The 22,976-nt window shown below is 48.8% G+C and overlaps 1 protein-coding gene across 4 annotated transcripts in view; it reads right to left on the bottom strand.

Moving 5' to 3' along the window:
• Window positions 1-22,138, bottom strand: part of LOC115185814 (disks large homolog 4) — a gene marked incomplete at its 5' end in the record, with an annotated part of 46,029 nt that extends 23,891 nt beyond the window's left edge. For all 4 annotated transcript variants that reach the window (XM_029745829.1, XM_029745831.1, XM_029745830.1 and 1 more), the window contains 4 exon segments: window positions 5,962-6,103; window positions 15,418-15,554; window positions 15,996-16,165; window positions 22,014-22,138. In XM_029745829.1, the coding sequence (XP_029601689.1) occupies window positions 5,962-6,103; window positions 15,418-15,554; window positions 15,996-16,165; window positions 22,014-22,138 (574 nt within the window).
• Window positions 22,139-22,976: the final 838 nt, after the last annotated feature.

Below are 22,976 nucleotides of genomic sequence, written 5' to 3'. Positions count from 1 at the left end.
TGTAGGTGTGTAGAGGTTTAGAGGTGTGTAGTGGTTTGTAGAGGTGTGTAGAGGTGTGTAGAGGTGTAGAGGTGTGTAGAGGTGTGTAGAGGTGTGTAGAGGTGTGTAGAGTTAGAGGTGTAGAGGTGTGTAGAGTTATAGGTGTGTAGAGGTGTATACAGGTGTGTAGAGGTGTGTAGAGTTAGAGGTGTGTAGAGGTGTGTAGAGGTGTATAGAGGTGTGTAGAGGTGTGTAGAGGTGTATACAGGTGTGTAGAGGTGTAGAGGTTTGTAGAGGTGTGTAGAGTTAGAGGTGTGTAGAGGTGTGTAGAGGTGTATTCAGGTGTGTAGAGGTGTAGAGGTGCGTAGAGGTGTGTAGAGGTGTATAGAGATGTGTAGAGGTGTGTAGAGGTGTGTAGAGGTGTTAGAGGTGTGTAGAGTTAGAGATGTGTAGAGGTGTATAGAGGTGTGTAGAGGTGTGTAGAGGTGTGTAGAGGTGTATAGAGATGTGTAGAGGTGTGTAGAGGTGTGTAGAGATGTGTAGAGGTGTGTAGAGGTGTGTAGAGGTGCGTAGAGGTGCGTAGAGGTGCGTAGAGGTGTGTAGAGGTGTGTAGAGGTGTGTAGAGGTGTGTTGAGGTGTATAGAGGTGTGTAGAGGTGTGTTGAGGTGTATAGAGGTGTGTAGAGGTGTGTAGAGGTGTATAGAGATGTGTAGAGGTGTGTAGAGATGTGTAGAGGTGTGTAGAGGTGTGTAGAGGTGTGTAGAGGTGTGTAGAGGTGTGTTGAGGTGTATAGAGGTGTGTAGAGGTGTGTAGAGGTGCGTAGAGGTGTGTAGAGGTGTATAGAGATGTGTAGAGGTGTGTAGAGGTGTGTAGAGATGTGTAGAGGTGTATAGAGGTGTAGAGGTGTGTAGAGGTGTGTAGAGGTGTGTAGAGTTAGAGGTGTGTAGAGGTGTGTAGAGTTGTGTAGAGGTGTAGAGGTGTGTAGAGGTGTGTAGAGGTGTAGAGGTGTGTAGAGGTGTGTAGAGGTGTGTAGAGGTGTGTAGAGGTGTATATAGGTGTGTAGAGATGTGTAGAGGTGTATAGAGGTGTAGAGGTGTGTAGAGGTGTGTAGAGGTGTGTAGAGGTGTGTAGAGGTGTGTAGAGGCGTAGAGGTGTGTAGATGTGTGTAGAGGTGTATACAGGTGTGTAGAGCTGTGTAGAGGTGTGTAGAGTTAGAGGTGTGTAGAGGTGTGTAGAGTTAGAGGTGTGTAGAGGTGTGTAGAGGTTTGTAGAGTTAGAGGTGTGTAGAGGTGTGGAGGTGTAGAGGTGTGTAGAAGTGTAGAGTTGTGTAGAGGTGTGTAGAGGTGTGTAGAAGTGTAGAGGTGTGTAGGGGTGTGTAGAGGTGTGTAGAGGTGTATAGAGGTGTATAGAGGTGTGTAGAGGTGTATACAGGTGTGTAGAGTTGTAGAGGTGTGTAGAGGTGTGTAGAGGTGTAGAGGTGTGTAGAGGTGTGTAGAGTTAGAGGTGTGTAGAGGTGTGTAGAGTTGTGTAGAGGTGTAGAGGTGTGTAGAGGTGTGTAGAGGTGTAGAGGTGTGTAGAGGTGTGTAGAGGTGTGTAGAGGTGTGTAGAGGTGTGTAGAGGTTTTAGAGGTGTGTAGTGTTTTGTAGAGGTGTGTAGAGGTGTGTAGAGGTGTAGAGGTGTGTAGAGGTGTGTAGAGATGTGTAGAGGTGTGTAGAGTTAGAGGTGTAGAGGTGTGTAGAGTTATAGGTGTGTAGAGGTGTATACAGGTGTGTAGAGGTGTGTAGAGTTAGAGGTGTGTAGAGGTGTGTAGAGGTGTATAGAGGTGTGTAGAGGTGTGTAGAGGTGTATACAGGTGTGTAGAGGTGTAGAGGTTTGTAGAGGTGTGTAGAGTTAGAGGTGTGTAGAGGTGTGTAGAGGTGTATTCAGGTGTGTAGAGGTGTAGAGGTGTGTAGAGGTGTGTAGAGTTAGAGGTGTGTAGAGGTGTGTAGAGGTGTGTAGAGGTGTGTAGAGGTGCGTAGAGGTGTGTAGAGGTGTGTAGAGGTGCGTAGAGGTGTGTAGAGGTGTATAGAGATGTGTAGAGGTATGTAGAGGTTTGTAGAGGAGTCTAGAGGTGTGTAGAGTTAGAGTTGTGTAGAGGTGTATAGAGGTGTGTAGAGGTGTTAGAGGTGTGTAGAGTTAGAGATGTGTAGAGGTGTATAGAGGTGTGTAGAGGTGTGTAGAGGTGTGTAGAGGTGTATAGAGATGTGTAGAGGTGTGTAGAGATGCGTAGAGGTGTGTAGAGATGCGTAGAGATGTGTAGAGGTGTGTAGAGGTGTGTAGAGGTGTGTAGAGGTGCGTAGAGGTGCGTAGAGGTGCGTAGAGGTGCGTAGAGGTGCGTAGAGGTGTGTAGAGGTGTGTTGAGGTGTATAGAGGTGTTTAGAGGTGTGTTGAGGTGTATAGAGGTGTGTAGAGGTGTGTAGAGGTGTATAGAGATGTGTAGAGGTGTGTAGAGATGTGTAGAGGTGTGTAGAGGTGTGTAGAGGTGTGTAGAGGTGTGTAGAGGTGTGTTGAGGTGTTTAGAGGTGTGTAGAGGTGCGTAGAGGTGTGTAGAGGTGTATAGAGATGTGTAGAGGTGTGTAGAGGTGTGTAGAGGTGTGCAGAGGTGTGTAGAGGTGCGTCGAGGTGTGTAGAGGTGTATAGAGGTGTGTAGAGGTGTGTAGAGGTGTGTAGAGGTGTGTTGAGGTGTATAGAGGTGTGTAGAGGTGTGTAGAGGTGTGTAGAGGTGTGTAGAGGTGTGTAGAGGTGTGTTGAGGTGTGTTGAGGTGTATAGAGGTGTGTAGAGGTGTGTAGAGGTGTGTAGAGGTGCGTAGAGGTGTGTAGAGGTGTATAGAGGTGTGTAGAGGTGTGTAGAGGTGTGTAGAGGTGTGTAGAGGTGTATAGAGGTGTGTAGAGGTGTGTAGAGTTAGAGGTGTGTAGAGGTGTGTAGAGGTGTATAGAGATGTGTATAGGTGTGTAGAGGTGTGTAGAGGTGTGTAGAGTTAGAGGTGTAGAGGTGTGTAGAGTTATAGGTGTGTAGAGGTGTGGAGGTGTAGAGGTGTGTAGAGGTGTAGAGTTGTGTAGAGGTGTGTAGAGGTGTGTAGAGGTGTGTAGAGGTGTGTAGGGGTGTGTAGAGGTGTGTAGAGGTGTATAGAGGTGTATACAGGTGTGTAGAGTTGTAGAGGTGTGTAGAGGTGTGTAGAGGTGTGTAGAGGTGTAGAGGTGTGTAGAGGTGTGTAGAGTTAGAGGTGTGTAGAGGTGTGTAGAGTTGTGTAGAGGTGTAGAGGTGTGTAGAGGTGTAGAGGTGTGTAGAGGTGTGTAGAGGTGTGTAGAGGTGTGTAGAGGTGTGTAGAGGTTTTAGAGGTGTGTAGTGGTTTGTAGAGATGTGTAGAGGTGTGTAGAGGTGTAGAGGTGTGTAGAGTTAGAGGTGTAGAGGTGTGTAGAGTTATAGGTGTGTAGAGGTGTGGAGGTGTAGAGGTGTGTAGAGGTGTAGAGTTGTGTAGAGGTGTGTAGAGGTGTGTAGAGGTGTGTAGAGGTGTGTAGGGGTGTGTAGAGGTGTGTAGAGGTGTATAGAGGTGTATAGAGGTGTGTAGAGTTGTATACAGGTGTGTAGAGTTGTAGAGGTGTGTAGAGGTGTGTAGAGGTGTGTAGAGGTGTAGAGGTGTGTAGAGGTGTGTAGAGTTAGAGGTGTGTAGAGGTGTGTAGAGTTGTGTAGAGGTGTAGAGGTGTGTAGAGGTGTGTAGAGGTGTGTAGAGGTGTGTAGAGGTGTGTAGAGGTGTATATAGGTGTGTAGAGATGTGTAGAGATGTGTAGAGGTGTATAGAGGTGTAGAGGTGTGTAGAGGTGTGTAGAGGTGTGTAGAGGTGTGTAGATGTGTGTAGAGGTGTATACAGGTGTGTAGAGCTGTGTAGAGGTGTGTAGAGTTAGAGGTGTGTAGAGGTGTGTAGAGTTAGAGGTGTGTAGAGGTGTGTAGAGGTTTGTAGAGTTAGAGGTGTGTAGAGGTGTGGAGGTGTAGAGGTGTGTAGAGGTGTAGAGTTGTGTAGAGGTGTGTAGAGGTGTGTAGAGGTGTAGAGGTGTGTAGGGGTGGTGTATAGAGGTGTATAGAGGTGTGTAGAGGTGTATACAGGTGTGTAGAGTTGTAGAGGTGTGTAGAGGTGTGTAGAGGTGTAGAGGTGTGTAGAGGTGTGTAGAGTTAGAGGTGTGTAGAGGTGTGTAGAGTTGTGTAGAGGTGTAGAGGTGTGTAGAGGTGTGTAGAGGTGTGTAGAGGTGTGTAGAGGTTTTAGAGGTGTGTAGTGGTTTGTAGAGGTGTGTAGAGGTGTGTAGAGGTGTAGAGGTGTGTAGAGGTGTGTAGAGGTGTGTAGAGGTGTGTAGAGTTAGAGGTGTAGAGGTGTGTAGAGTTATAGGTGTGTAGAGGTGTATACAGGTGTGTATAGGTGTGTAGAGTTAGAGGTGTGTAGAGGTGTGTAGAGGTGTATAGAGGTGTGTAGAGGTGTGTAGAGGTGTATACAGGTGTGTAGAGGTGTAGAGGTTTGTAGAGGTGTGTAGAGTTAGAGGTGTGTAGAGGTGTGTAGAGGTGTATTCAGGTGTGTAGAGGTGTAGAGGTGTGTAGAGTTAGAGGTGTGTAGAGGTGTGTAGAGTAGTGTAGAGGTGTGTAGAGGTGTGTAGAGGTGCGTAGAGGTGTGTAGAGGTGTATAGAGATGTGTAGAGGTGTGTAGAGGTGTGTAGAGGAGTCTAGAGGTGTGTAGAGTTAGAGTTGTGTAGAGGTGTATAGAGGTGTGTAGAGGTGTTAGAGGTGTGTAGAGTTAGAGATGTGTAGAGGTGTATAGAGGTGTGTAGAGGTGTGTAGAGGTGTGTAGAGGTGTATAGAGATGTGTAGAGGTGTGTAGAGGTGTGTAGAGATGCGTAGAGGTGTGTAGAGGTGTGTAGAGATGTGTAGAGGTGTGTAGAGGTGTGTAGAGGTGCGTAGAGGTGCGTAGAGGTGCGTAGAGGTGTGTAGAGGTGTGTAGAGGTGTGTAGAGGTGTGTTGAGGTGTATAGAGGTGTGTAGAGAAGTGTTGAGGTGTGTAGAGGTGTGTAGAGGTGTATAGAGATGTGTAGAGGTGTGTAGAGATGTGTAGAGATGTGTAGAGGTGTGTAGAGGTGTGTAGAGGTGTGTAGAGGTGTGTAGAGGTGTGTTGAGGTGTATAGAGGTGTGTAGTGGTGTGTAGAGGTGCGTAGAGGTGTGTAGAGGTGTATAGAGGTGTGTAGAGGTGTGTAGAGGTGTGTAGAGGTGTGTAGAGGTGCGTCGAGGTGTGTAGAGGTGTATAGAGGTGTGTAGAGGTGTGTAGAGGTGTGTAGAGGTGTGTTGAGGTGTATAGAGGTGTGTAGAGGTGTGTTGAGGTGTATAGAGGTGTGTAGAGGTGTTTAGAGGTGTGTAGAGGTGTGTAGAGGTGTGTAGAGGTGTGTTGAGGTGTATAGAGGTGTGTAGAGGTGTGTAGAGGTGTGTAGAGGTGCGTAGAGGTGTGTAGAGGTGTATAGAGGTGTGTAGAGGTGTGTAGAGGTGTGTAGAGGTGTATAGAGGTGTGTAGAGGTGTGTAGAGTTAGAGGTGTGTAGAGGTGTGTAGAGGTGTATAGAGATGTGTAGAGGTGTGTAGAGGTGTGTAGAGGTGTGTAGAGGTTTTAGAGGTGTGTAGAGTTAGAGGTGTGTAGAGGTGTATAGAGGTGTGTAGAGGTGTGTAGAGTTAGAGGTGTGTAGAGGTGTGTGACGGTGTGTAGTGGTGTGTGACGGTGTGTGACGGTGTGTAGTGGTGTGTAACGGTGTGTAGTGGTGTGTGACGGTGTGTAGTGGTGTGTGACGGTGTGTGACGGTGTGTAGTGGTGTGTGACAGTGTGTAGTGGTGTGTAGAGGTGTGTAGAGGTGTATAGAGATGTGTAGAGGTGTGTAGAGGTGTGTAAAGGTGTGTAGAGGTGTGTAGAGGTGTGTACATACAGGTGAGGTCAGGTGGACTGTACTGGTCAGGTGTGTAGAGGTGTGAAGGTTTGGCTACTCTCAGGTAGACCACCTCGGCTGTGTTCTTCAGAGCTGATACTGCGTCTTCATGCATCACATCTTCTAAACACACCTGGTTCACCTGGTGACATAGATACATGACATAGAGACATAGTCAGACATCACATAGAAACTGTACATGACATAGATACATGACATAGATACATGACATAGAGACATAGTCAGACATCACATAGAAACTGTACATGACATAGATACATGACATAGATACATGACATAGAGACATAGTCAGACATCACATAGAAACTGTACATGACATAGATACATGACATAGATACATGACATACAGTGCTTTCGGAAAGTATTCAGACCCCATGACTTTTTCCACATTTTGTTACGTTCTAAAATGGAATTCTCGTCATCGATCACAATACCCCATAATGACAATGCAAAAAAAACGCGTATTTTTTATTTTGCAAATGTATATAAAAAAAAATGCAATATTACATTTACATAAGTATTCAGACCCTTTACTCAGTACTTTGTTGAAGCACCGTTGGCAGCGATTACAGCTTCTAGTCTTCTTGTTTGATCAAGTTCAAGTTTGGGCTCTGGCTGGGCCACTCAAGGACATTCAGAGACTTGTCCCGAAGCCACTCCTGCATTGTCTTGTCTGTGTGCTTAGGGTCGTTGTCCTGTTGGAAGGTGAAACTTCACCCCAGTCTGAGGTCCTGAGCGCTCTGGAGCAGGTTTTCATCAATGATCTCTCTGTACTTTGCTCTGTTCATCTTTCTCTTGATCCTGACTAGTCTCCCAGTCCTTGCCACTGAAAAACAGTGACGCTTGGCATTCAGGCCAAAGAGTTCAATCTTGGTTTCATCCGACCAGAGAATCTTGTTTCTCATGGTCTCAGAGTCCTTTAGGTGCCTTTTAGCAAACTCCAAGCGGGCTGTCATGTGCCTTTTACTGAGGAGTGGCTTCCGTCTGGCCACTCTACCATAAAGGCCTGATTGGTGGAGTGCTGCAGAGATGGTTGTCCTTCTGGAAGGTTCTCCCATCTCCACAGAGGAACTCTGTAGCTCTGTCAGACTGACCATTGGGTTCTTGGTCACCTCCCTGACCAAGCCTAATCTCCCCCGGCGGCCAGTTCTAGGAAGAGTCCTTGCAGTTCCAAACTTCTCCCAATTAAGTGAACTGATTACTTTTTACAGTGTGTTGTGTGTGTGTGTTTACATTTACATGTTAGTCATTTAGCAGACACTCTTATCCAGAGAGACTTACAGTCAGTCCATTCATCTCCAGATAGCTAGGTGGACCAGTCATAGTCAGTACATTCATCTCCAGATAGGTAGGTGGACCAGTCATAGTCAGTACATTCATCTCCAGATAGCTAGGTGGTCCAGTCATAGTCAGTACATTAATCTCCAGATAGCTACGTGGACCAGTCATAGTCAGTCCATTCATCTCCAGATAGCTAGGTGGACCAGTTATGGTCAGTACATTCATCTCCAGATAGCTAGGTGGACCAGTCATAGTCAGTACATTCATCTCCAGATAGCTAGGTGGACCAGTCATAGTCAGTACATTCATCTCCAGATAGCTAGGTGGACCAGTCATAGTCAGTCCATTCATCTCCAGATAGCTAGGTGGACCAGTCATAGTCAGTCCATTCATCTCCAGATAGCTAGGTGGACCAGTCATAGTCAGTACATTCATCTCCAGATAGCTAGGTGGACCAGTCATAGTCAGTCCATTCATCTCCAGATAGCTAGGTGGACCAGTCATAGTCAGTCCATTCATCTCCAGATAGCTAGGTGGTCCAGTCATAGTCAGTCCATTCATCTCCAGATAGCTAGGTGGACCAGTCATAGTCAGTCCATTCATCTCCAGATAGCTAGGTGGACCAGTCATAGTCAGTCCATTCATCTCCAGATAGCTAGGTGGACCAGTCATAGTCAGTACATTCATCTACAGATAGCTAGGTGGACCAGTCATAGTCAGTCCATTCATCTCCAGATAGCTAGGTGGGACAACCACATATCACAGTCATAGCACTTTTCCTCAATAAAGTAGCTCAGTAGAGTCAAAGCTGGGGGGGGGGGGTCAAGAGCAAGAGCAAGTGTTGGTTAAGTGTTCTTTTTAAATTTTATTTAAAAAAAATGGTGGGGGAGGGAGTTGAGGTGAAGAGGAGGATTATTTAAGATACTGTTTAAAGAGGTAGGGTTTCAGATGTTTTTGGAAGATGAGCAGGGATTCTGCTGTCCTAGCTTCAGGAGGAAGCTGGTTCCACTATTGGGGTGCCAGGACAGAGAAGAGCTTGGACTGGGCTGAGCAGGAGCTGCCCTCCAGTAGAGGTGGGAGGACCAAGAGACCTGAGGTGGCAGAACAAGAGTGCTTGGGTAGGCATGTAGGGTTTGAGGATAGCCTGAATGTAGGGAAGGGCAGTTCTTCTTGCTGTTCTGTAGGTAAGCACTATGGTCTTGTAGCGGATGTGAGCTTCAACTGGAAGCCAGTGGAGGAGCAGTGTGTCATGGGAAAACTTGGGAAGGTTAACAGAAGTTACAGGGGTTTGATGGCACAAGCGGGGAGCACAGCCAACAGTGAGTTGCAGAAGTCCAGAAGGGAGAAGAAAAGTGGATTAGGAGCTGCATCACTTCCTGATGTTGTAGGTTATGAACCTGCAGGAGCGGGTCACTGCTCTGATGTTTACAGAGAACGACAGGGTCCAGGGTCACGCCAAGGTTCTTTGCACTCTGGGAGGGCGACCCTGTGGAGTTGTCAACCGTGATGGAGAGGTCTTTGAGCGGGCAGGCCTTCCCTGTGAGGAAGACCAGCTCCGTCTTGTCGAGGTTGAGCTTGAGGTGGTGGGCCGACATCCAAGTTGATATGTCTGCCAGGCATACAGAGATGCCTGTCACCACCTGGGTGTCAGAAGAGGGGAAGGAGAAAAGTAGTTGAATGTCATTTATCCGCATAGCAATGATAGGAGAGACCGTGAGAGGATATGACAGAGCTGAATTACTTGGTGTATAGCGAGAAGAGGAGAGGGCCTAGAACCGATCCCTGGGGGACATCAGTAGTGAGAGTACGTGGTGGGGACACAGATCCTCTCCACGTCACCTGGTAGGAGCTTCCTGCCAGGTAGGATGCAATCCAGGAGTGTGCAGAGCCTGAGACGCCCAGCCCTGAGAGGAGTATCTGATAGAGCCTGAGACACCCAGCCCTGAGAGGGTGGAGAGGAGGATCTGATAGAGCCTGAGACACCCAGCCCTGAGAGGAGGATCTGATAGAGTCTGAGACACCCAGCCCTGAGAGGAGGATCTGATAGAGCCTGAGACACCCAGCCCTGAGAGGAGGATCTGATAGAGTCTGAGACACCCAGCCCTGAGAGGAGGATCTGATAGAGTCTGAGACACCCAGCCCTGAGAGGGTGGAGAGGAGGATCTGATAGAGTCTGAGACACCCAGCCCTGAGAGGAGGATCTGATAGAGCCTGAGACACCCAGCCCTGAGAGGGTGGAGAGGAGGATCTGATAGAGTCTGAGACGCCCAGCCCTGAGAGGGGATCTGATAGAGTCTGAGACGCCCAGCCCTGAGAGGAGGATCTGATAGAGACTGAGACGCCCAGCCCTGAGAGGGTGGAGAGGAGGATCTGATAGAGACACCCATCCCTGAGAGGAGGATCTGATAGAGTCTGAGACACCCAGCCCTGAGAGGGTGGAGAGGAGGATCTGATAGAGCCTGAGACACCCAGCCCTGAGAGGAGGATCTGATAGAGTCTGAGACACCCAGCCCTGAGAGGGTGGAGAGGAGGATCTGATAGAGTCTGAGACACCCAGCCCTGAGAGGGTGGAGAGGAGGATCTGATAGAGACTGAGACACCCAGCCCTGAGAGGGTGATCTGATAGAGACACCCAGCCCTGAGAGGAGGATCTGATAGAGCCTGAGACACCCAGCCCTGAGAGGGTGGAGAGGAGGATCTGATAGAGACTGAGACACCCAGCCCTGAGAGGAGGATCTGATAGAGACTGAGACACCCAGCCCTGAGAGGAGGATCTGATAGAACCTGAGACACCCAGCCCTGAGAGGGTGGAGAGGAGGATCTGATAGAGCCTGAGACGCCCAGCCCTGAGAGGAGGATCTGATAGAGCCTGAGACGCCCAGCCCTGAGAGGGTGGAGAGGAGGACCTGATTGTTTACGGTGTCGAAGGCAGTGGATAGATCTAGGAGGATGAGAACAGAGGAGAGAGAGTCAGCTTTGGCAGTGTGGAGAGCCTCTGTGACACAGAGAAGAGCATTCTCAGATGAGTGAACCGATTGATCTGAGAGAGATAACGAGAAAGTTGATCAGAGACGGCACGCTCAAGTGTTTTGGAAAGAAAAAAGAGAAGGGATACAGGTCTGTAGTTTTGTAGAGAGAAGGGATACAGGGTCTGTAGTTTTATAGAAAGAAGGGATACAGGTCTGTAGTTTTGTAGAGAGAAGGGATACAGGGTCTGTAGTTGTGTAGAAAGAAGGGATACAGATCTGTAGTTTTTGACATCAGATGAGCTGAGTGTTGGTTTCTTGAGGACGGGATGAACTCTGGCAATTTTGAAGTCAGAGGGGAGGCAGCCAGAGGTCAGGGATGAGTTGATGAGGGAAGTGAGGAATGGGAGAAGGTCTCCAGAGATGGTCTGGAGAAGGTAGAGAGAAGATACAGAGGAAGAGGAGGTAGAGAGGATGGAGTGGAAGGATGATAGGTCCTCTGGAAGTTTAGTTCTCCTCCATTTTCACTCAGCTGCCCACAGCCCTGTTGTGTAAACTCACAAGGAGTCACTCAGCCACGGAGCAGGAATGGAGGGCCGGAAGACAGTGAGAGTCATAGGATGCAAAAAGGGAGGAGGGTTGAAGAGGCAGAATCAGGAGACAGGAGGGAGAAGGATTTACCAGAAGATAGAGATGATAGGAAGGAGAGGAGAGAGTAGTGGGAGAGAGAGAGACTATCTGGGTAGGGGCTGAGTGGTTAGAGAGAGAGAGACCATCTGGGTAGGGGCTGAGTGGTTAGAGAGAGAGAGAGAGAGACCATCTGGGTAGGGGCTGAGTGGTTAGAGAGAGAGACTATCTGGGTAAGGGCTGAGTGGTTAGAGAGAGAGAGACCATCTGGGTAGGGGCTGAGTGGTTAGAGAGAGAGAGACCATCTGGGTAGGGGCTGAGTGGTTAGAGAGAGAGAGAGACCATCTGGGTAGGGGCTGAGTGGTTAGAGAGAGAGACTATCTGGGTAGGGGCTGAGTGGTTAGAGAGAGAGAGACCATCTGGGTAGGGGCTGAGTGGTTAGAGAGAGAGACTATCTGGGTAGGGGCTGAGTGGTTAGAGAGAGAGAGACCATCTGGGTAGGGGCTGAGTGGGCAGGGTTGTAGGAAAGGGAGACAGGAAAGGAAACAAAGTAGTGATCAGAGATCTGGAGGGGGGTTTACAGTGAGATTAGTAGGAGAACAGAGACCTGGAGGGCGGTTACAGTGAGATTAGTAGAACAGCCTCTAGTAAAGACGAGGTCAAGCCTATTGCCTGCCTTGTGAGTTGGGGGGGGGGGGGGGGCTGTGAAAGGGTGAGGTCAAAAGAAGCCAGGAGGGGAAAGAGAGAGTTGGAAACAAATTTATCAAAGGCAGACATCGGGAGGTTGAAGTCGCCAAGTACGAACAGCGCTGAGCCATCATCAGCAAATTAGCTTCTTAAGGTGTCAAGCTTATTGAGGAACTGTTCAAGGGCACCTGGTGGGTGATCGATGACAATAATGTTAAGCTTGAGTGGACAAGCAACAGGGACAGCATGGAATTCAAATGAGGAGATGGACAGGTGGGAGAGGAGATGGACAGGTGAGAGAGGAGATGGACAGGTGTGAAAGGAGATGAACAGGTGAGAGAGGAGATGGACAGGTGAGAGAGAAGATGGACAGGTGAGAGAGGAGATGAACAGGTGAGAGAAGAGATGAACAGGTGAGAGAGGAGATGGACAGGTGAGAGAGGAGATGGACAGGTGTGAAAGGAGATGAACAGGTGAGAGAGGAGATGGACAGGTGAGAGAGGAGATGGACAGGTGAGAGAGGAGATGGACAGGTGAGAGAGAAGATGGACAGGTGAGAGAAGAGATGAACAGGTGAGAGAGAAGATGGACAGGTGAGAGAGGAGATGAACAGGTGAGAGAAGAGATGAACAGGTGAGAGAGGAGATGGACAGGTGAGAAAGGAGATGAACAGATGAGAGAGGAGATGGACAGGTGAGAGAGGAGATGGACAGGTGAGAGAGGAGAAAAGAGAAAATCACCAGTTAGGAGAAATGAGTAGACCTGTGCCACCACCATGACTACCAGATGTTCTAAAACATAGTCATAGGAAGAGAGAGCAGCTGAAATAGCAGCGTTCTCTGGGGTGATCCATGTCTCCATCAGGGTCAAAGGGCAGCATAGGCTGAGATGAACTGAAGGGACTGAAGGGCAGCATAGACTGATATGAACTGAAGGGTCAAAGGGCAGCATAGACTGATATGAACCTGCCGTTCTTGACCTGCAGATCGGCAGTTACAAACACTAACAGAGACCCAGACTTCCACATGGGTTGTGTGCGCAGGGTACAATAAATTAGAAGGGTTGCAGCCAAGGGGTGGAGAGCGTCTGTAAAGCCTACAGGGAGAGGTGAGAACAGGTAAAGAAAACACACATAGTTGACAAAACTACAAAAGAGAAAAATGAGATATTCTGTAAATAACTCCGGTAAGATACTCAAGCGAGAGAGTGGTGTGGAGCCTTCCTCGAACATCTCGGCAGAACCGTCCTTGTTTCGGCGACGGACTTAGTTTTGCGACAAAACCGCTACTGACACGACCGCAACTTACAGCTGCTGCTGAGAAACCAGGAGAATGAAGACCTAACACTAATTACCTAGGAGAGAAGAATCCTGGAGATATCAGGAGTCCTCTAGAATCACTCCTGGAGATATCAGGAGTCCTCTAGAATCACTCCTGGAGATATCAGGAGTCCTCTAGCTCTAGAATCACTCCTGGAGATATCAGGAGTCCTCTAGAATCACTCCTGGAGATATCAGGAGTCTTCTAGCTATAGAATCACTCCTGGAGATATCAGGAGTCCTCTAGCTCTATAACCCCTCCTGGAGATATCAGGAGTCCTCTAGAATCACTCCTGGAGATATCAGGAGTCCTCTAGAATCACTCCTGGAGATATCAGGAGTCCTCTAGCTCTAGAATCACTCCTGGAGATATCAGGAGTCCTCTAGCTCTAGAATCACTCCTGGAGATATCAGGAGTCCTCTAGAATCACTCCTGGAGATATCAGGAGTCTTCTAGAATCACTCCTGGAGATATCAGGAGTCCTCTAGCTCTAGAATCACTCCTGGAGATATCAGGAGTCCTCTAGAATCACTCCTGGAGATATCAGGAGTCTTCTAGCTATAGAATCACTCCTGGAGATATCAGGAGTCCTCTAGCTCTATAACCCCTCCTGGAGATATCAGGAGTCCTCTAGAATCACTCCTGGAGATATCAGGAGTCCTCTAGAATCACTCCTGGAGATATCAGGAGTCCTCTAGCTCTAGTATTACTCCTGGAGATATCAGGAGTCCTCTGGCTCTAGAATCACTCCTGGAGATATCAGGAGTCCTCTAGCTCTAGAATCACTCCTGGAGATATCAGGAGTCCTCTAGCTCAGAAATTATTGTTAATTCGAAAGAAATTCTTCAAACCAGTTTTTTCTTTGTCATTATGGGGTATAGTGTCATTATGGGGTATAGTGTCATTATGGGGTATTGAGTCATTATGGGGTGAGTCATTATGGGGTATTGAGTCATTATGGGGTATTGTGTCATTATGGGGTATGGAGTCATTATGGGGTATTGCGTCATTATGGGGTATTGAGTCATTATGGGGTATTGAGTCATTATGGGGTATTGAGTCATTATGGGGTATTGTGTCATTATGGGTTGGTATGGGGTATTGAGTCATTATGGGGTATTGAGTCATTATGGGGTATTGAGTCATTATGGGGTATTGAGTCATTATGGGGTATTGTGTCATTATGGGGTATTGAGTCATTATGGGGTATTGAGTCATTGTGGGGTATTGAGTCATTATGGGGTATTGAGTCATTATGGGGTATGGAGTCATTATGGGATATTGTGTCATTATGGGGTATTGAGTCATTATGGGGTATTGAGTCATTATGGGGTATTGTGTCATTATGGGGTATTGAGTCATTATGGGGTATTGAGTTGTTATGGGGTATTGTGTCGTTATGGGGTATTGAGTCATTATGGGTATTGAGTCATTATGGGGTATTGAGTCATTATGGGGTATTGTGTCATTATGGGGTATTGAGTCATTATGGGTTATTGAGTCATTATGGGGTATTGAGTCATTATGGGGTATTGAGTCTGATGAGCCATTTTTTTAAATCCATTTTAGAATAAGTCTGTAACGTAACAAAATGTGGAAAAAGTCAAGGGGTCTGAATACTTTCCGAATGCACTGTAGATGCATGACATAGTCAGACATGACATAGTCAGACATGACATAGAGATATGACATAGAGATATGACATAGTCAGTTGGGATCAGATTGCCATTCAGAAAGCCAGTGTTCATATTTGTAATGTTAAAACATGGCGTCCAGCTCTGCAGTAGTTCCACATAGGACCAGCAGAGGGCACCACTCAACGACTGAACTCCTGTCATATTTACTCACTACATAATGGAAACAGATCTGTGTGATCGAGCGTGTCCGTGAGCGTGAGTGTGTCCGTGAGCGTGCCAGTGAGCGTGTCAGTGAGGGTGCCAGTGAGGGTGCCAGTGAGCGTGCCAGTGAGGGTGCCAGTGAGGGTGCCAGTGAGGGTGCCAGTGAGGGTGCCAGTGAGCGTGTCAGTGAGGGTGCCAGTGAGGGTGCCAGTGAGGGTGCCAGTGAGCGTGCCAGTGAGGGTGTCAGTGAGGGTGACAGTGAGGGTGCCAGTGAGCGTGCCAGTGAGGGTGCCAGTGAGGGTGCCAGTGAGGGTGCCAGTGAGGGTGCCAGTGAGGGTGCCAGTGAGCGTGCCAGTGAGGGTGCCAGTGAGGGTGCCAGTGAGCGTGCCAGTGAGCGTGCCAGTGAGGGTGCCAGTGAGGGTGCCAGTGAGGGTGCCAGTGAGCGTGCCAGTGAGGGTGCCAGTGAGGGTGCCAGTGAGGGTGCCAGTGAGGGTGCCAGTGAGCGTGCCAGTGAGCGTGCCAGTGAGGGTGCCAGTGAGGGTGCCAGTGAGGGTGCCAGTGAGCGTGTCAGTGAGGGTGCCAGTGAGGGTGCCAGTAAGGGTGCCCGTGAGCGAGCTAGTGAGGGTGCCAGTGAGCGTGCCAGTGAGCGTGTTAGTGAGCGAGCCAGTGAGCGTCAGTGAGGGTGCCAGTGAGGGTGCCAGTGAGCGTGTCACTCACAGCCAGTATCTTATCGCCAATCTGTAGGTGTCCATCTTTACAGGCCGCTCCTCCCTCGATGATCTTAGTCACATAGATACTGTTGTCACCTGGTACATGCTGGTTCCCTAGTCCACCTGCTATACTGAACCCCAAACCTGAAACACACACACATAGAATAAGGGAAGGGGGAGATTAGGAAGAGGAGAGAGGAAGAGGAGGGAGGAAGAGGAGGAGGAGGAGGAAGAGGGGAGGAGGGAGGGAGGGAGGAAGAGGAGGGAGGGAGGAAGAGGGGAGGAGGGAGGGAGGAAGAGGAGGGAGGAAGAGGGGAGGAGGGAGGATGAGTGGGGAGGAGGTGGAGGAGGGAGGATGAGTGGGGAGGAGGTGGAGGAGGGAGGGAGAAAAGGGGAGGAGGGAGGATGAGTGGGGAGGAGGAGGAGGAGGAGGTGGAAGAGGAGGTGGAAGGAGGAGGAAGGTTTTCCGATTAAAGTAGCTGTATGAACAAGATCACAAACTGCCAATCTTTTCATGGAAACAAGTGTACCTACTTCTGGGTTGCTGAAACACACCTACAGCATTTAGTCAGAGAAAAAACACACCTTTAGGTCCTTTGATGAGTTTGAGTTGTGTCACGGTCTCCATGGGTGGCTTCCTCCGGAGGACGTAGAGACGGACAACTGGCCCCGCCTCCTTTAGAGCTTCCACAGCCAAGCTGTGTGTCACCTCACGAACGTCGACGTCATTTACTAGTATTACACTGTCATTAACCCTGTAACATAGACATAATAGATATTATATATCTATATAACCCTCCACTGTCATTAACCCTGTAACATAGACCTAATACATATTATATATCTATATAACCCTCCACTGTCATTAACCCTGTAATATAGACATTATATATATATTAAATATCTATCTAACTGTATCATAACAAGAAAATGCTCATCCAGAAGCTGCGATCCTAGTGGCCGGGGAACTTTAATGCAGGCAAACTTAAATCAGTTTTACCTCATTTCTACCAGCATGTCACATGTACCAGTGACTCGCTCAAAACGGAAATGGTCAGATGACGCAGATGCTAAGCTACAGGACTGTTTTGCTAGCACAGACTGGAATATGTTCTAGGATTCATCCAATGGCATTGAAGAGTACACCACATCAGTCACCGACTTCATCAACGTCGTCCCCACAGTGACCGTACGTACATATCCCAACCAGAAGCCATGGATTACAGCCGACATCCTCACCAAGGTAAAGACTAGAGCTGCCGCTTTCATGGAGCGGGACACTAATAAGAAATCCCGCTATGCCTTCAGACGAACCATCAAACAGGCAAAGCGTCAATACAGGACTAAGATTGAATCCTACTACACCGGCTCTGACGCTCGTCGGATGTGGCAGGGCTTGCAAACTATTACTGACCACAAAGGGAAATCCAGCTGCGAGCTACCCAGTGACGCGAGCCTACCAGACGTGCTAAATGCTTTCTATGCTCGCTTTGAGGTAAGCAACACTGAATCATCCATGAGAGCACCAGCTGTTCCAGACGACTGTGTGATCATGCTCTCCGTAGCCAATGTGAGCAAGACCTTTAAACAGGTCAACATTACCAGGACGTGTACTCCGAGCATGCGCTGACCAACTGGCAAGTGTCTTCACTGACATTTTCAACCTCTCCCGGACCGAGTCTGTAACACCTACAGTTGAAGTCGGAAGTTCACATACACTTAGGTTGGAGTCATTAAAACTCGTTTTCAACCACTCCACAAATTTCTTGTTAACAAACGGACATTTACAACATGTCCCTGTCTGAGTCTGTAATACCAACATGTTTTAAGCAGACCACCATAGTCCCTGTGCCCAAGAATGCGAAGGTAACCTGCCTAAATGATTACCGCCCTGTAGTACTCACATCGGTACCCATGAAGTGCTTTGAAAGGCTGGTCATGGCTCACATCAACACCATCATCCTGGAAACCCTAGACCCACTCCAATATGCATACCGCCCAAACAGATCCACAGATGATGCAATCTCTATTCCACTCTACACTGCCCTTTCACACCTGGACAAAAGGAACACCTATGTGAGAATGCTGTTCATTGACTACAGCTCAGTGTTCAACACCATAATACCCTCAAAACTCATCACTAAGCTAAGGAACCGGGGACTAAACACCTCCCTCTGCAACTGGATGCTGGACTTCTTGACGGGCCGCCCCCAGGTGGTAAGGGTAGGTAGCAACACATCTGCCACACTGATCCTCAACACCGTGGCCCCTCAGGGGTATGTACTTAGTCCCCTCCTGTACTCCCTGTTCACCCACAACTGCATGGCCAAGCCCGACTCCAACACCATCATTAAGTTTGCTGACGACACGACAATGGTAGGCCTGATCACTGGCCTTCATTAACATCAACGGGGCTGTAGTGGAGTGGGTCGAAAGTTTCAAGTTCATTAGTGTCCACATCACCAATAAACTATCATGGTCCAAACACACCAAGACAGTTGTGAAGAGGGCACAACAAAGCCTATTCCCTCTCAAGAGACTGAAAAGATTTGGCATGGGTCCCAAGTTCCTCAAAAGTTCTACAGCTGCACCATCGAGAGCATCCTATACGTTTGCATCCCCGCCTGGTATGGCAACTGCTCGGCATCTGACCAGTAGGTGCTACAGAGGGTAGTGCGAATGAACCAGTACATTACTGGGGCCAAGCTTCCAGCCATCCAGGACCGTTTTCACCTACACTACCGTTCAAAAGTTTGGGGTCACTTAGAAATGTCCTTGTTTTTGAAAGAAAAGAAAAAAATTTCGTCCATTAAAATGACATCGAATTGATCAGAAATACAGTGTAGACATTGTTAATGTTGTAAATGACTATTGTAGCTGGAAACGGCTGATTTTATTGGAATATGGAATACCTACATAGGCGTACAGAGGCCCATTATCAGCAACCATCACTCCTGTGTTCCAATGGCACGTTGTGTTAGCTAATCCAAGTTTATCATTTTAAAAGGCTAATTGATCAATAGAAAACCTTTTTGCAATTATGTTGGTACAGCTGAAAACTGTTGTCCTGGTTAAAGAAGCAATAAAACTGGTCTTCTTTAGACTAGATGAGTATCTGGGGCATCAGATACTCATCAGATGGGGCGACAGGTAGCCTAGTGGTTAGAGTCTAGTGGTTAGAGCATTGGACTAGTAACCAGCAGGTAGCCTAGTGGATAGAGTCTAGTGGTTAGAGTCTAGTGGTTAGAGCATTGGGCCAGTAACCAGCAGGCAGTCTAGTGGTTAGAGCGTTGGACTAGTAACCAGCAGGTAGCCTAGTGGTTAGAGGAGGCAGGTAGCCTAGTGGTTAGAGCATTGGACCAGTAACCAGCAGGTGTCCTAGTGGTTAGAGCGTTGGGCCAGTAACCAGCAGGTTGCCTAGTGGTTAGAGCATTGGACTAGTAACCAGCAGGTAGCCTAGTGGTTAGAGCGTTGGACTAGTAACCAGCAGGTTAGTGGTTAGAGCGTTGGGCCAGTAATCGAAAGGTTGCTAGATCAAATCCCCGAGCTGACAAGGTAAAAATCTGTCGTTCTGCCCCTGAACTCAGTGTTCCTATCAGCATTTGTGGGTGTGACTACAGGCTCAAAATGGCCAGAAACAAAGAACTTTCTTCTGAAACTCGTCAGTCTATTCTTGTTCTGAGAAATTAAGGCTATTCCATGCGAGAAATTGCCAAGAAACTGAAGATCTTCAACAACGCTGTGTATTACTCCCTTCACAGAACAGCGCAAACTGGCTCTGACCAGAATAGAAAGAGGAGGGGGAGGCCCCGGTGCACAACTGAGGACAAGTACATTTGAGTGTCTAGTTTGAGAAACAGACGCCTCACAAGTCCTCAACTGGCAGCTTCATTAAATAGTACCCACAAAACACCAGTCTCAACGTCAACAGTGAAGAGGCGACTCCGGGATGCTGGCCTTCTAGGCAGAGTTGTAAAGAAAAAGCCATATCTCAGACTGGCCAATAAAAATAAAGATTAAGATGGGCAAAAGAACACAGACACTGGACAGAGCAACTCTCTCTACGCTGTATTTCTGATCAATTTGATGTTATTTTAATGGACAAAAAAATGTTATTTTCTTTCAAAAACAAGGACATTTCTAAGTTGTCAAAGACTCCAGTCATCCAAGTCATAGACTGTTCTCTCTGCAACCACACGACAAGCGGTACCGGAGCGCCAAGTCTAGGTCCAAGAGGCTTCTAAACAGCTTCTACCCCCAAGCCATAAGACTCCTGAACATCTAAGACTACCCAGACTATTTACATTGACCACCCCAACCCTTTCTTTTTACACCGCTGCTACTCGCTGTTTATTATTTATGCATAGTCACTTTAACCCTACCTACATGTGCAAATTACCTAGACTAACCTGTACCCCAGTACATTGTCTCGGTAACTCACCCTCCTGTCCTGTGTCTACCTGACCCTCCTGTCCTGTATCTACCTGAGCCTTCCGTCCTGTATCTACCTGAGCCTACTGTCCTGTATCTACCTGAGCCTTACGTTCTGTATCTACCTGAGCCTCCCGTCCTGTATCTACCTGAGCCTACTGTCCTGTATCTACCTGAGCCTTCCGTCCTGTATCTACCTGACCCTCCCGTCCTGTATCTACCTGAGCCTTACGTTCTGTATCTACCTGAGCCTCCCGTCCTGTATCTATCTGAGTCTTCCGTCCTGTATCTACCTGAGCCTCCTGTCCTGTGTCTACCTGAGCCTCCAGTCCTGTATCTACCTGAGTCTTCCGTCCTGTGTCTACCTGACCCTCCTTTCCTGTATCTACCTGAGCCTTCTGTCCTGTATCTACCTGAGCCTTCCGTCCTGTGTCTACCTGACCCTCCCGTCCTGTATGTACCTGACCCTCCTGTCCTGTGTCTACCTGAGCCTCCAGTTCTGTAACTACCTGAGCCTTCCGTCCTGTATCTACCTGAGCCTTCCGTCCTGTATCTACCTGAGCCTCCTGTCCTGTATCTACCTGACCCTCCCGTCCTGTATCTACCTGACCCTCCCGTCCTGTATCTACCTGAGCCTTCCGTCCTGTGTCTACCTGAGCCTTCCGTCCTGTGTCTACCTGAGCCTTCCGTCCTGTGTCTACCTGAGCCTTCCGTCCTGTATCTACCTGAGCCTTCCGTCCTGTGTCTACCTGAGCCTTCCGTCCTGTGTCTACCTGAGCCTTCAGTCCTGTGTCTACCTGACCCTCCTGTCCTGTATCTACCTGAGCCTTCCGTCCTGTGTCTACCAGAGCCTTCTGTCCTGTGTCTACCTGAGCCTCCAGTCCTGTATCTACCTGAGCCTTCCGTCCTGTATCTACCTGAGCCTTCGGTCCTGTATCTACCTGAGCCTTCCGTCCTACCTGACCCTCCTGTCCTGTATCTACCTGACTCTCCTGTCCTGTGTCTACCTGAGCCTTCCGTCCTGTATCTACCTGAGCCTTCCGTCCTGTATCTACCTGAGCCTCCAGTCCTGTATCTACCTGAGCCTTCCGTCCTGTGTCTACCTGACCCTCCCGTCCTACCTGAGCCTCCTGTCCTGTGTCTACCTGAGCCTTCCGTCCTGTATCTACCTGAGCCTTCCGTCCTGTATCTACCTGAGCCTTCCGTCCTGTCCTACCTGAGCCTTCCGTCCTGTATCTACCTGAGCCCTCCAGTCCTGTGTCTACCTGAGCCTCCTGTCCTGTGTCTACCTGAGCCTTCCGTCCTGTGTCTACCTGACCCTCCTGTCCTGTATCTACCTGAGCCTTCCGTCCTGTATCTACCTGAGCCTCTCGTCCTGTATCTACCTGAGCCTCTCGTCCTGTATCTACCTGAGTCTTCCGTCCTGTTACTACCTGAGCCTCCCGTCCTGTATCTACCTGAGTCTTCCATCCTGTGTCTACCTGAGCCTTCCGTCCTGTATCTACCTGACCCTCCCGTCCTGTGTCTACCTGAGCCTTCCGTCCTGTATCTACCTGAGCCTTCCGTCCTGTGACTACCTGACCCTCCTGTCCTGTGTCTACCTGAGCCTTCCGTCCTGTATCTACCTGAGCCTTCCATCCTGTATCTACCTGACCCTCCCGTCCTGTATCTACCTGAGCCTTCCGTCCTGTATCTAACTGAGCCTCTCGTCCTGTATCTACCTGAGCCTTCCGTCCTGTATCTACCTGAGCCTTCCGTCCTGTATCTACCTGAGCCTTCCGTCCTGTATCTACCTGAGCCTCCAGTCCTGTATCTACCTGAGCCTCCAGTCCTGTATCTACCTGAGCCTCCTGTGTCTACCTGAGCCTCCAGTCCTGTATCTACCTGAGCCTTCCGTCCTGTGTCTACCTGACCCTCCAGTCCTGTATCTACCTGAGCCTTCCGTCCTGTATCTACCTGACCCTCCTGTCCTGTATCTACCTGAGCCTTCCGTCCTGTATCTACCTGACCCTCCAGTCCTGTATCTACCTGACCCTCCCGTCCTGTATCTACCTGAACCTCCAGTCCTGTATCTACCTGACCCTCCTGTCCTGTATCTACCTGAACCTCCAGTCCTGTATCTACCTGAGCCTCCTGTCCTGTATCTACCTGAACCTCCAGTCCTGTATCTACCTGAGTCTTCCGTCCTGTGCGGCAGCTCCTCCAGGGATGATCTTGGTGATGAAGATAGACGGGTCGTCTCCAACGTGGGGGTTGTCTGTTCCACCTGCTATACTGAATCCTAGACCAGAGTTACCCTACACACCACACACCCACACACACACACACACACACACACACACACACACACACACACACCACACACACACACACACACACACACACACACACACACACACACACACACACCATCACATACACACATGTTGGTAAACATAGGAAGACCCCACTGCTGAAGAAGACAACAGAAAGCCTGATAGAATGTTTCATAAACCCTAGTAAATAGTACTAATTCCTGGGGAAATGTTCTGTGGATCAATGAAACAACATTTGATCTTTTTTGGCATTACAGATCAGCGCTGTTTACTGACAACCAAATGAAGCATTCAGTGAAAATTACACCCTCCCTACAATCAAAAATGGGGGAGTTTCGATAATGCTGTGGTGTTGCTCTGCTGCCTCTGGTACATAGGGGCTTGAACATGTGCACAGTGTCCAAAAACTGGGTCTCTATTGAAGGTTGTGGGTCTTCCATTAGGACAACAAACCCAGATCTGAATCACATCCTAAACCCACGGTGAGCTTTGGAAACAGCAGTTGGTGAAGGGCAATACGGCGAGCTCTGGAAACAGCAGTTTGATGAAGGGCAATACGGCAAGCTCTGGAAACAGCAGTTAGTGGAGGGCAATACGGCGAGCTCTGAAAACAGCAGTTAGTGGAGGGCAACACGGCGAGCTCTGGAAACAGCAGTTGGTGGAGGGCAATACGGCGAGCTCTGGAAACAGCAGTTAGTGGAGGGCAATACGGCGAGCTCTGGAAACAGCAGATGGTGGAGGGCAATACGGCGAGCTCTGGAAACAGCAGATGGTGGAGGGCAATACGGCGAGCTCTGAAACAGCAGTTGGTGGAGGGCAA

The sequence above is a fragment of the Salmo trutta genome, unplaced genomic scaffold (assembly GCF_901001165.1).
Source record: "Salmo trutta unplaced genomic scaffold, fSalTru1.1, whole genome shotgun sequence".
Taxonomy (NCBI): domain Eukaryota; kingdom Metazoa; phylum Chordata; class Actinopteri; order Salmoniformes; family Salmonidae; genus Salmo; species Salmo trutta.
Note: the sequence above shows the minus strand (reverse complement) of the source record. Positions and strands in the feature narration are given on the sequence as shown.